The 13991-nt window shown below is 43.5% G+C and overlaps 1 protein-coding gene across 3 annotated transcripts in view; it reads right to left on the minus strand.

The window, feature by feature from the left end:
• Positions 1–1454: 1454 nt before the first annotated feature.
• asic1b (acid-sensing (proton-gated) ion channel 1b) overlaps positions 1455–13991 on the minus strand; it is a 148105-nt gene continuing 135568 nt past the window's right edge. For all 3 annotated transcript variants that reach the window (XM_070958617.1, XM_070958615.1, XM_070958616.1), the window contains 7 exons: positions 11361–11511; positions 10412–10468; positions 9721–9874; positions 6753–6844; positions 6356–6435; positions 4716–4817; positions 1455–3980 (listed from right to left, as the gene is read on the minus strand). In XM_070958617.1, coding sequence (XP_070814718.1) covers positions 3885–3980; positions 4716–4817; positions 6356–6435; positions 6753–6844; positions 9721–9874; positions 10412–10468; positions 11361–11511 — 732 coding nt within the window. In that variant the 3' untranslated portion in view covers positions 1455–3884. The remainder of the gene's footprint in view (positions 3981–4715; positions 4818–6355; positions 6436–6752; positions 6845–9720; positions 9875–10411; positions 10469–11360; positions 11512–13991) is intronic.

Below are 13991 nucleotides of genomic sequence, written 5' to 3' on the forward strand. Positions count from 1 at the left end.
GGACTCAAGTCTGAAATCTAATACAGCGTCTCTCAGTGCTGAGAAACTTGACTGTGCTATAATTATTAATCCTCTTAACGAGCAGAATGTAAAGTGGAGCCCAGAGGAACCGGGCCGCTGCCTTATCTATGACAAACGGCTGAGCATCCTAATTGCACTGAGAGATCTGACAGGATAAATTTATACCAGAAACGTGACTCATCTGACATGCTGGCAGGCGGCAGAGCAGAGAGACAAGCTGGAGCATCAGTTCTGCTTTAAAGTGCCTTTCTGTACAGTATGGATCCAGCAGTATAAAGGAAGGCACACTGGAAATCACTGGATCAAAACTGGGTTAATATATGGGTTAACTCTGCCCAGTTTCCACGGGTAGAAAACCGCCCAAGGCAAAGCTTTGTTTTGACCCAGTGTTAAGTGCAGTGTTATCTTTTGTATGTATATATATTGCTATTGTAATGGTGCAGTGGTGGAAAATAGCAACTAACATTAAAATGTACATTAAAGCAACAGCTTTAAGGTAAATCATCAGTTTGTTTTGGCCGACACTGGATCAACAATTCAGATATATTAAAAAAAATCCTTCTAACATGACGTCAAAACACTCCTTTAACACTGGGTCATGAAACTTGTATCAGTGATTTGTAGTGTGTGTGTGTGGGGATGTGTGTAAATGACAAAACACCGTGTGTCACATTAAGAGAAAGTTAAACAAGAGCGTAATCTCTGTGTTGGTGCAGATGATAAGAGGTGATAATAGGATTAGCAGGAAATTACCTCTGATATAAAAAGATCTTGATCGTGAGTGCACGCTCAGTGGCAGCAGAAGGCGTGATTAAACCGACAGATGTGGGTGAAAACATGCACAACAAGTCTCATTAAAATATAACAACAAGCCTTAAAATTTCCCTGCGTGAAACCAGTGCCGCTTAAATCACATCCAGCTGCCTGGGGAGATTATCTGAGGGTGTCGGAGCCATTTAAGAAGGGCAGGCAGTTTGGGATAGATTCCATTACAAGAGCATCTCTCTCTTATTTTATCCACAGATTGGCTGGGTGTCAACCAACAAGGTGAAAGCAAGGAGGGAGAAGTCATCTCTGATCTTTTTATCAGGGAGCTGAATGAGGGCATTTAATGATTTAACCTCGTCCAGGCGAGAAAGATTTCTGGATCTGCTAACAACGTGTGAAACTGAACAATTAAGGCCGTTAGACTGTGAGAAATCCTGACTCATCCACAATTTTTGGAAAGCTTTTCAGGTTATCTGAACTCCCCGCTGGTATTGCCAGCTCCCACACACCCCCACCTGCTTTCCCCTGGAGCCTTTTCAGGATGCAGAAAGCATCTTCTGTAGGGTTTCTGTCACTGGCGGGCAGCTCTCCTGTATTCTGACCCTCCCCTGCAATCTTCTGAGGCGCAGACTGTCGCTCAGACAAAGACACAAATGCAAACAGGAAATGAACAGCATCATCTTTTATTTCTTGATTAATTTCTCTTCTTGGCAGGTACAACAGAAAATAATCAAACCATCAAGGGGCAAAATCATGTGTCACTGAAAACAAGAGAAATCTTCATCAGATGTTGGAGCCAGTTCCCTGGAGCTTTCACACTTGTATATTAATGTACCAGCTGAGGGTTCTCCTCTGAAAAATAAAAAATGAATGCTCGCATTTGATGAACAATGTTGATGTTTGGTTTCCCTCTGAAAGAAATCATGAAAAAATGATAAGGCCAAAGTAAACTTCCCGTCCTAGAATAACCCTGACTGTCTGCTCGCAGTGGACTGATGTGCAGCCGCCTGAGCAGATGATTTCAAGGCAGACCGTGTTTAAGGGCGTATAACTGGGCTCCAATATTCACGGTCATGCATCACCGCTTTTCTCATATAAGTGTGGCAGTTGGCAGCACCAGATGTACAGTAGAATACGAGAGAAGACGTCGTTAATGTGCGGCTGCTGGTTGACGGACAATCTTGATAAAACTTGTGTTGGCTGTGCAGGATATTTCTCATCCATCCTTTTGTCAAACAGCAGCTGAAACTGTAATTACATTTCAAGACGCCAATGCCGTGTCTTCCAGCTGTTAAACTGCAGCACAAATGAATGGTCGAAGTAGATAAGTAATATCTATTTTAATACCCGACTCCTGCCCCCAAACCCTGCCCTTAACGCTGATCTCATTCCAGCAAAACATCGCATGAGGCGAAACATAACATGATAACACGTTGATTAGGACGAAGCGCAGAATGCTTGATCAGATATTCTGAGAGCTACCGTGATTGAAAATGAACATTTGCACAGTGTCTGGAGTTGGAAAATACATTGCTTTGCCTCTGTTTACCTACCCAACCAAACAGACAAATAAAGGCTTCAGAGAGGAAATTCACCGATAAGAATAAAACCTCAGAAGAATAACAATTTCCAAAATGATATTTACATTTTATTTATGCTTTGATAACTAAATAGACCAGCCTATCACCTGGAAGATGGAGAGAGGATTATCAGGCAATATCGAGTTTGTTTTATATGAAAGGAAAAAAAACAAAACAACTGAAAAACAGTCGGATCAACACGATATTAATAATATGACAATATATCAAGAAGAATACTGTAGTACGTTGTCTTTTACATCACCTCTACATACTGGCGGTATTGTGCTTTGATAAGACTTTTGCAACTAGAACACAGATACAGAAAGAATTAACAGCCCCACAAAACTCCAAGGATTTCAGAAATCAATTCTCCTAGAAAAAACGAGAAATTCACCTCACCTCATCCCGCAGTCGAGATAAGAGTAAATGAAGTTGAGTGAAAACTGCTCGACTCTTCGGGCACGTGTGAAAATGAAAAACTAATGGATGACAAATGAAATTAGGTGCAGCTCTTCCACTTGCACGATCAACAAGCGCACGCCACGCCTGCTTGGGCACTGATGTTGGCGCCCATGTGAGCCCACACACACACACATGCACGCACGCACACAAGCTGCATAGCTACACACATAAACAGAAACACATGGGATGTATCATCTTCCTTTTCCTGTATATCATTGAGGCAAACTTGGTAATTATAATATTCATATATATATGTATATATATATATATATATAAAAAAATCTAAATCAGAAATGAAATGAAAAACATGCACTGGACGAATACAAGCATGCATTTACATGATGAGACCTGAAATCATCACCAGTACATTTCAAAAGGTGGACGATGCACCTCCGCCGCTGCCACCGCGACCCCTCGAAGATGCTCCCTGCACGGCCGACGACACAGATACATTCTCATACAAACGACACAGAGTCCAACTGCTGTGTTATGGAGCGCTGCAACAGTTACAGATGTTGCTACATGTACAGTGGAGTAAGCAGGATGAAGGTCTGTCCCGCTGGCAGGCCAGCGTTGTGTGAAACCATCGTGTGTTGCTGTGTTATATAAAGGCATGGGGGCTCTTTTCTGACTGGCTGTCTATGGTGAGATAACTGTACATTTTCCCTTGTTTATTTTCACTATTTTTTTTAATCTTTTTTTTTGTCTTTTGAAAGAGAGGTCCGTGTTGGCAAGGTTTCTCCATGAGCATCCGTTGCGGCAGTATTCCAGAGGAAAACACAGAGATAGAAGAGTTTAGAGTGCTGCATGAAATGTTCTCCAGAAAATTATCAGATATTTTTATATTTGGGGTTTCCGCTCCGCTTTGCCTCGGGTGGAAGTTCTTTCACCGCATTTGTTGTATTTGATTTGTCTGCTTTACTCCGTTTCGATGTAAAAAGTGCCTCCGTTAGACTTCGTATCAGTTCCTCACACTCCCCGCGTTGGATAGTTCTTGGTGTATGGTTGGCTTTGGTTGCATAACACGCACTTTGATGCCTCACCCGGGTCTGCTCAGCAAGTGAAGTCTTCAAAGTTGGCCTGGCCCGGGTGATGAGGTAGCATGTTGCCAGGATATGTTGATGGTGTACGCAGGTTCTCACAAGGAGTCTGAGAGGGACATAAATGAGGCAATGAAGCATAAAGGCAGGGAAGGTAAAGCAGGGGGGGATAAAGACAGTGGAGGGAAATGATCAGCAGGAGAGGAAGTACTGAGGTAGAGAGAAGGTAAACATTGAGAGGGAGAGTCATCGCAGCCAGAATAAAAGAGAAAATAAAAGACATTTGAGAAAACCTCAGAAAAACATGACGAGCAACACGCCGGGCCAAAAGAAGAGAGGAAATACTTTCATAATAAACTCAGAGATGAAGGTCATGGAAAGACTGAGCAGAGCAGCTGAGGAGAGCAGATCAGAGGAGGAGCATGTCTTTCCCCTTTTCTCTGCCTGGGCACACACTTACAATTAAAGTGAACTGGCTTCATTTACACTTGGAAATAAGTGAGCTGTCACACCTTCCAAAGCTCTTATTCTGGCCTGTCCCTGCCGGTGCTGTCCACCAGCTTTGATTAAATTCAAGCCACTTCCCGCTCTCCTGCTTCCCTCTCACTCAATTTTCTCTCCCTCTCATCCCAATCACTTTCGTCGATCCCCTTCTCAAGTCTTCCCCTCCCCGGCTCCCTCCATCTTCATCTCTTCACTCTATTGTTCACTCTTCCTCACAAGCACCATTTCATCCTCCTCCACTGTGCTGCAGTTGAGACAGTGAAGAGAAAGAGGAGACTGTGTCCCCTGTCAAAGCAATGCAGTCTGACACAATGAAAGTACTTAGCAGTAGCCTACTGACATGGCGTTTCACATCATCCAGGCTCAGCACAGCTCCCCGGTCATTGTTGTTGCGGCCTTTGTGTTTCTTCTTCACGCATCGGCACATTTTGTACTTGATCACCTGGAAATAGGCGAGGACACAAATTAGTGACGTTTTGGGATCAGAACATAACATTCAGAAAACAAGGTTCAAGCCTGCACGCTCTGGACTTTTGTTTGGCAAACAAAACTTCAAATGACATTGATTTTTTTGTATCTATAAATATGGTTCCCCCATCGATCCTGCAGGTGCTGCTTTTCGCTCAACCCGTCTCTCACACTCACATCTATAATGAAGGACCCACAAAAAGTCACAGAGCATTGCTGGTAGAGGGGAAGGAATGGAAGAAGCATGCGACACATAGTTACTCTAATGAGAACGGACAGAGACATCCTGACTAATCTAAAATATAATACATCCGAAATGTTAATGTATTCGGCGTCGCCGCGGCTGAGATGTGTGTGTGTCTCACAGAGATGGGCTGCAGGGTTGTGAGGGACAGAGCGTTCGTCACGCTCGCTGAAACATGTCCTTGTGTGGCTGAGTGCCTTGTGTGAAAAACTCCATTTCGTGATCAAGTGATTCCATAATACAGGAGCAGTACACATTTGCATAAACAATACATTGTACTAGATGTTTTATCTACGACCCCGAAAAAGTTGGGACGCTGTGTAAAACAGTGTAATACAACAGAATGTGATCATTTACTGATCCTTTTTGACTTAAACTCAACTGAAAACAGTATAAAGACAATGGGCGCTATTTTCGACTCCGCCGCCGGCGTGGCGTAGGCTGTGCACCCTGCGCAGTGGTATTTCCGTGCAGCGCAGGCAGGCGCACGGCACATTTGGTATTTTGGTAAACCGAGGCGTACAGAGGTGTGCCAGGATGGGCGTTGCGGCGCAGTAGGGGGAGGTGTCGGCATAGGATGAGGAGGAGGAGGAGGAGGAAGAGGAGGCCGAGGATTTACCATCTAAGGACCCCCTCCTCCTCTCCTCCTGGGAGAAGTTTGGGTGTCGGACACTTTCCTGCTCAGTCATCCTCGAAACTTTCCATGCGCCTCGCCAGCAGCGTATTTAAAGGTGAGGCGGGGAGCTGACTGGTGAAGATTTGACTCGGCTGTGTCAAACACACTCCACGCCCTCTCCCCTCCCTCCTTCCGAGTTGCGCCGCTGGGTGGGACTGAGATGAGAAGGGGGTGGAGATGCACCGGCGATGCAGTGCACGAAAATACCAAAGTCTGCGCCGCCACTCCCCATCGGTGAAGCGGACCTGACTTTGCGCCGCGCCTGTTCGGCGGAGTCGAAAATACAGCCCAATATATTTTACTGTTTTCTCTCATCAGCTTCATAGATTTTTGTAACTATCTGCTGATTCTGAATTTGATGCAGCAACATGTTTCTAACAAGATGGGACAGGAGCAACAAAAGACTGCTAAAACAATCCACAGGTAAACATGATTGGGCAAAACCAGTAAACACACAATGACTGCATTGTGTTTTGTTTAAACAGCTTTTCTGGAATCAGGGTTGTAAGTGAGAGACTCCTGATGATGATGATGATGATGATGATGATGATGATGATGATGATGATGATGATGATGATGGGACATATTTTACCTCATATAGATAGTCAAAGAGTTCGAGAATAGTGAGGATGCTGGCTCCAATGAAGAGACCCATCTGACCTCCAATATCACCTTGAAAGACAAGTAAGAGAGCACAAAACCATCTCTATGAGTTCACATGAACAGAGATCAGGTTTCAAACATACTTTTTTTTATCTTTATTAAGGTCTGAAAGGTGACAAATGAAACGGATAACATAGATGTTCGCAGTTCTGCAGTTGAAAAGCCAAGATAGATTAAAGAGACAGTTTTGTGTCTTCTGGGACCAGAACACCTATTATAAAAATGCAAGCAGTTGCGTTACTGTCACTTCACATAAAAAGCATCTGTCATGTTTCATACTGCGTATTATCTATTCCCAAGAAAACGCTTGACAGCCATTTCCTTACCCAGAAGGCCTGCCAGCTCGTAGGCTTTCTTTTGTTCAATGGTTTCGTAGTTCAGCGCTTCAAAGTAGATATCCAGAACCAGAATGTTATCACTGTAAACAGAAAGAGAAGCGCGCAGTCTTAAGTCACATATTCCAATGTCTCAGTTTATATTTTATTTATTTTTTTATCAGAGCGTCCTCAGGCACTGAAGATGACTGGCGAGCCTGCCACTTCCTGCAGATAACAGAGCAGATGTGTCAAGCTGAGTAAATAACCTACCGTCACTTACTAATTTCCCTTAGGTGGCTCTGGTCATTGAGGAAAACAAGGGAAATGATGACAGCTGTTTGATTTCATACTGTGTTAATGTCTAAAACTCATGACTAGAGTCGAAAGAAAAAGAATGGGGATTAGTTTAAAGGCCCAGGGCATGGCGGGCTATTATTTTCATTCCTGAATATCCTCCCTTCAGACTTCAGACCCCACTGGAGCTGAGATCAAAACCATAATTCGGCTTTGTAGTTTCTTTTCTTGGACGCGACGCACTGTTTCATTACTTAAATTTAAGGCAAGACAAGTGACGATCTGTCAGTCTTAAAAGGAACTCTGGTAAAGCCGAGGGCAGAGCTGAAACGGATGAATGTAAATTGCATCTGATATTGTAGAGATGGAGAAAAATGAACACGCAACATCTGCTCGTTTTACGCTAAGTGCGGGAAACAATCTTCCGACTCCTGCAGTTTGATTGCACTAACTGTATTAAAAGTACATAAAACAGGCCTTTTAAACACCACGAAGAACAATCATCACGCACTTAATTCCTCGCCTGGTGAGGTAATCTCGGTTTGTGGCTCCAAACCTTTTTTGTCAGGTCTACAACCACCGTCCTGTCAGATGAGCTCAAGCCCCCACAGACCTATTTCTCAGCAGACATTTGATAACTATTTCAATTATTTATCCATTACTTTTAGATATCTGAACTGTTTATCCATCTATATCAACCATTCATCCCATACTTTAAACTAACTGTAAGAAGCCTCTGCTTGCTTGGTGACAGGTATTTATGCATATAGCACACGGTGTTAAAGCCAACTCAATGTGTGGATATATTTTTAAATTGAACTGTAGTTATTTTTTTTCATTTGAGCTTCTCTACACGTACCCAGCTGCAGAAGCAGTTACCCCTCTGGGGTACGAGCATCCCTGGTTGGGAATCACTGATCTAGGTGGTTTTTATCTTCTCATTACTGACATTCCTGGGCGTTTTCCCCTGATTTGTAGGCCCACCTGTGTGAGGTGTCAGCCCGCAGCTGAAATTATGCTTCCTTGCTGTTAGATATTTTCATTGCTTAGTGTGTGACCCGCAATACGTCCGATCAGAGCTGCTGTCGAACAGCTGGTGAAGCTGCGACTCGCTCCCTGTCTGTGTGTGTGGTTTCCAGCAGAGAGACAGACCGCTGTCACAGACTTGAGTTTCACAGCAGTAAACCCTGTGCAGCCCAGATAGCAGAAGACTCCCAGCTAATATTCAGACTGCTTAGAAGTGTGGCCAGTCAAAAAAATGAACTGGATGGGCTGAAGTCTATCTATAGGGAATTAAAAAAGCATTTCTGAAGTGAGAAGTGAAAGGTTTTTGCAGCACTCTGACTACATATGGTGTAATTATCTTGTCCTCAGCAGCTCTGGCGGGAATGATAGATAAAAGATTCAACTATTATTGCACCCTCTCCTTTTTTCCCTTGAACTACTTTTGAGCTATCCAGAAGTTTTGGCAAAAGAAACACTTACTATTGGTTGATTAATCAAGTTACGCTCTGACTGGAAGCTCCTTATTCTTTTCTATCCTCAATTAGAAAATCCAGGTGAAGAGATTTCAGCTTTAATGGTGTTTACTGTGTGTGCGCGAGTGGTTTGATCCACTTAAAACACTGACAATTATCAGGTTTTAATCTTGTACGTTTGAGACTTGCAGCACGAGCACATACGATGGAGCCACATCATGTTGCATTTTGCGTTCAAGTGTTGGGAGAAGCCTGCATTTACTAATTATTTTGCTAATTTCAATTAACAGCAAAAAGCTGGAAGGAGCAAATGGTTTCCTTTCTCCAGGAGTTGGTGAGACATGTAGGAAATCATTAACAAAAGCAAAAGACAATGAAAACTGGCAGAAAGCCTGCGGCATATGGCTGAGGTCCAAATCACAATGTTACTGTAATTAGAATATTTTTTTGCGCTACTGATCACAATATGGCAAATGTATTCAAAATCAAACGTGAAGTGATGACAATGATGTTTCAAATTATGATATATATATAAAAAAATTGTGAGACTAATCAAGCAGAATGTGATCATTTGTTAATCCTTTCTGACATATACTCAATGAAAAACAGCTTTTTTGGAAGGGATGAAATAAAACTCCTTGTAAGTCCTCGATTTTGCTTGGAATCACCAATTTGTACGACAAAATTTCTAAAAATAGACCCAGAGAAGGTGAACACGTAAAGTGGTTACTGTTTAGAGTTCAACACTTGAAGATTTTCTCACATCACGACTAGTTTGGAAGCCAGTTGCCATGATGACATGCGAAGAACTCGAAACCTCCAGGTCACGTACACGACAATGGACTTGTCTTTGCATGAATCTTAAAATATTTGGATATTCATAGATTCTGGATTTTTAATTGAGGGAGAAGGACTAGATATGCTTTTAGGAATATTTAACAAGGCACAAGTTATTATTCAAAGCAGAGGATTTGTTCTTAAAACATGTCTGGAGGCGTTCTTTAATCACAGGTCCTGCAATGCACTTAGATGACAGTTGAATGACATTGACAAGCATAATTTCCGACTGCTTTATGTGTTGCAGCTTAGCAGCCGGCAGTGCAAGACAGGCTACAATGAGGAGTGTAAAGCTGAATAAAAAGTGAAGCAGTGCTGAAAAATCCATGTTCATCCTTGGATAAATAAGACATAAGAATGTGACTTACGCTATGTACTGCTCCGTTTTGTTGAATTTCTTGGCAAGGTACTTGGCTGATGCTTTGCTGGGTATCTTGACAAAGGACATCTCTTTACCGTAGCGTGTCAAGTTGCATGGCGTCTCGCACACACAGTAGTCATTGTCTCTCTCGACAAGAAAGTCTGAGAAATAAAGTGGATGGAAACAGAGAGAGAGGGAAGATAGAGAGATTTAGAGAGAGGAGGCACGGGGAGAGATAGATGCATCGTCACCCCGGAATGACAAACAACATGCCAGCAAAGTGAAAGGCATAGAAAGGAAACTTGGGAACAGAAGCCGCGAGGAGACACCCCAGAGACCCTTATACAGTAGGAGACACAAAAGATATAAGACATACGGCGACGGAGTGAGAGAGGCGGCAGCAGCCGGAGGCCAACACGTGAGTCTGTGTCACGAAAGAGCGAGAGATTGCAAGTCAATAAAAAACAAGCCTGCAGACATGAAAGGCCTGAGAGGTATCAGCTGATGGAGAGACAGGAGTGTGACAAGCAGAGCGCCAGGCCCGAGGTTTACTGTGTGAGAATGGCTACCATCAGGCTGAAGGAACACTATTATCTGTTATCAGCTTGGATCAGGCTCTGAACAGTGGGATATACACATTGAACAGTGCATACACACGCATGCACACACACGCGCAGCATGCTGGGTTATCTCCTTACCCAAGGCAGGATCTGCACACTCCTTGTACTGCTCCGGGGTGCAGTATGGGGCATCTCCTAAGGACAGGCAGAAGAAACACAGTGTTCTCAGTCTGAACAAAAAACAGGGAGGCGGTTTCAAAAAAGCTCAAAGGATGACGAGATCTGGGCTCATAATTAATTCTGTCTTCGACAGTCATTGCCGTCCTTATCACGACTGGATATTTGTTGCAAATTTGATCTCATCTCGTGACTGTTTTCATTAACCGTTGTGCTGTCGCTCGCTTTCAGTCTTGTGAAGTTTTGTGAAGGAAATTATTTCCCAGCTGCAATAATTCACTGCATTTTGGTTGATGCTCTTTTAAAAAATGGCTCTAATGACATCGAGATAGGAGAGATGAATAGCAGCGGAGAGCAATCCACAGGGCAGAGGATTTTCACTGGGGAGTTCTTTGTAGACTCGCATTAATCAACTGCACAATCACTGCAAGATAGCGGCTAATCCTGATTATAACACAGACAGATTGGCTTGGCTCTTAATATGCAAACACAGAGCTGAAAGTGACCCTGATTGATGAGAGAGACATTAACAATTATTGGACAGGTGAGCGGAGGTTAACGGAGGCCAAATACAAATGTTTCCTCTGTGCCAAACTCCCTTTCAATTTGCCGTCTGAGATGCCACGCAGTGATTAAACGCAGGAAGTAGACAGCGAATGCCAGCTGTAATCACTGCACAAACACAGAGTGAAGATAGTTGTGTTTTCCGATTCACTGGAGTGTGAAAGTATCTGATTTTCTGCAGTCACTGGCAAAAAGCAGTTGTTCCTTCAGGAATGGTTTTGTCACCAACATTTCAAATGAAAGCATTCGCAACCACAACATCGGGCGCTGTAACGTCTACATCTTTTTAAGTAAAAAGATCTACAGCATCTGTGTCCAGCCATGAGATGCCCCTTCTGCTTCCTACCAGGCATGTGGACCATCCTGCAGTTGCAGTTCTCCACCAGGTATCGCGTCTCACAGTCGATCCGGCAGGCCGTGATGCTGTAAGTGCTGAAGAAGTCTGAGTCCATCGGCGTGGCCTTGCAGTCCCCCCACGGTGGAGGCAGATACGTCAGCTGGGAGAGAGAGAAGCAACAGCGCAGAACCACTTTCAGCATGCCGTCTGTCGAACATCCTCTCCCGTGGCCCGTTAATGCAGTCATTTGACCTTGTACTTTCTGTCAATATGGTGATAAACTACTTGCTCGGTCTATATGAGAAGCCATTGCACATTTATTGAATTTGGCACGGAAAATGAATCTTGTTCTTACTCCATGGTGAATACATGTGCGTAGTGGTGCTTATTGTGGGAGCTTCTCTCCCACGCTTCTCCTCCTCCTATCCTCCCTCTGTGCTTTCATTGTACTGCCCACTCCTCATGCAGGAGCTGAATGGTATCAGCTGTGTAGTACAGCTGTGATGTTGTAAGTTACACTCTAAACAGCTTTGCTGCAGGAAGAAGTGCGGTGTGTTCTGTTTTGATTAACAAATGTACATTTTCTATCTCTCCTGTGCAACCTGCGCTATAAAACACGCACTTAATGTAGACTTATAGGCTTCTACTATAACCACAAGTCGAACACAGAGCTTTTTCAGAACCCATCAGCTACTGTCTGCTGATGATTTAGCCTCTGAGGGCAACGGCCAGTGTTTCTTGGCTTCTGGTGTCGGCAGCAGATATCTGGATAACAGACAACGGATGTTTGGGCCAAGACTTCTTGTTCCATGCACCAGTCACTGTTGACACTCCGCAACTTGACTTTCAAAATGACAACAACACAACATTTCGGCTAATCTCTATAAACAGAAATCTGCATATGAACGCAGACACATAAAGAAAAGCTAATAAAAAGCTACATCATCAGCAGACGATAGCCAGTGGGTTGTGAGAGTGCATTTTGGCCGATGCATTCTGCCTCTTTTACCCTCCACACAGACTGTTTATCTACAAACAACCAAACCCCGCTCAAATGTGACCACTCGGACTACAAATGGCAACCAGAACACTTCTGATACTGAAATCTTGCCCCTTGCCTTCAGATGAATCATTACTTGTTCTTATTTTTATTCTTATTCTAATTATTGTGCACTAGCCTTTCTAGCCGAGCCTCAAGAGCGCCACCTTACATACATGTGAGATGTAAACCTTTGAATCTTGTGCATACTTTTGAGTCCAGTTGAAAACATTAGCAGCATTTATTTACATTTCAGCTACCTTTAAAAAGAAGGGCAAAAATTTCATGCATTAAATGAAGTAGGAGGCTGTAAACCAGCCCCTGCGTGCTTCCATCTCATCCAGTCGAACAGTGCATCACTGAGTGCTCACACAGCAATAAATTAAAGGCCACTGTTATGATTTAAGGACCTGCATTTTACAATTTGTACTGAGTGCAAGAGGCAGCCACGTGTGTCGCGCACTGGATTTGGTTACCAATAACCCAAGGCGATGTTCCACACGCACAGTATTCACACACATAAAGTACAGCACACTGAAGAAACCAGACAGCTCTGGCAAAAATATAATCTGGAGACTGGAAAGGTTCTCCTGCTTATTTTCACATCAAGGACATCTGACAAAGTCAAACAGAACATAAAAACCATTAGAGCTGGGTAAAATGTCAATCAATGATAGGTGCTTGTGTACTTATTGACCTAATCATGAGGGCTAGACCTCCTGGCGGAGCTGCATCAATGGGTAATGACTCTTTTATGCTCAGAGGTCTGCTATTTTCTGCATTTTCTAAAGCTCCACTCAGCCATTATAAACCTCCTTGTGGCGACATTACTTCCCATTGGTTAAACTTCCGCAAAAGCTTAATTATGCAAGTGTGGACCGAAGTGAATGTGGCGTAAGAGATTTCAGGACAAGTTAGAGGTGCTGTTTGCTGTTTAACAGCCATGAAGAAGAAAGGGCATCATGTTAAGACTGTGACCTCGATTCCCTGTTCATTAATGGACTGAGAGAGAGCAAACAAAAATGGTGAGAGGTAGAAAAAAGAAAAAGAAAGGAAAGGCCAGAGTCAGCAAAAAGAGGAGGATGGAGGCAAGCTGGGAGAAGAAACACTTGGAGGGTTTTGCTATTCATGTTAAGTAGGGGGAAATTGTAGATTCTTCTTTTGTGGGATCACGGTGAGTGACAGTTTGGCCGACTGAAAAGACCCCGACGGTTTTACACTATAGGACTGCTGAAGCAGAGTGAATGACTGCGAGCAAACTGCATTAGATTAATGAAGCCTGCCAGCCAATGAAATAAATAAATAAATAAATAGAGCGAGCGAGAGAGGGGAATCATATCAAAAAGAGAGGAACTGTATCAGAGGAATTGTAATGACTGTTGGAGAGGAAAAAACTGAGGCAGCTAGTGAGATATAGAGAAAAACAAAGAGGGACAGTTTCCTGCAGACGCGACATTAGCAGCATGCAAAATCCTGCTGCAGCTCGCCGACACTGGAACACACTGGCTTGTATGGTGGACGTGGAAGGACTGAGATCACCCTCAAATCCATCCCTTTCTCTCCTCCATTCATTATGCATGGTTCTGAAGCACATTATGGGC

Source organism: Chaetodon trifascialis, chromosome 3, assembly GCF_039877785.1.
Source record: "Chaetodon trifascialis isolate fChaTrf1 chromosome 3, fChaTrf1.hap1, whole genome shotgun sequence".
Classification (NCBI taxonomy): Eukaryota; Metazoa; Chordata; class Actinopteri; order Chaetodontiformes; family Chaetodontidae; genus Chaetodon; species Chaetodon trifascialis.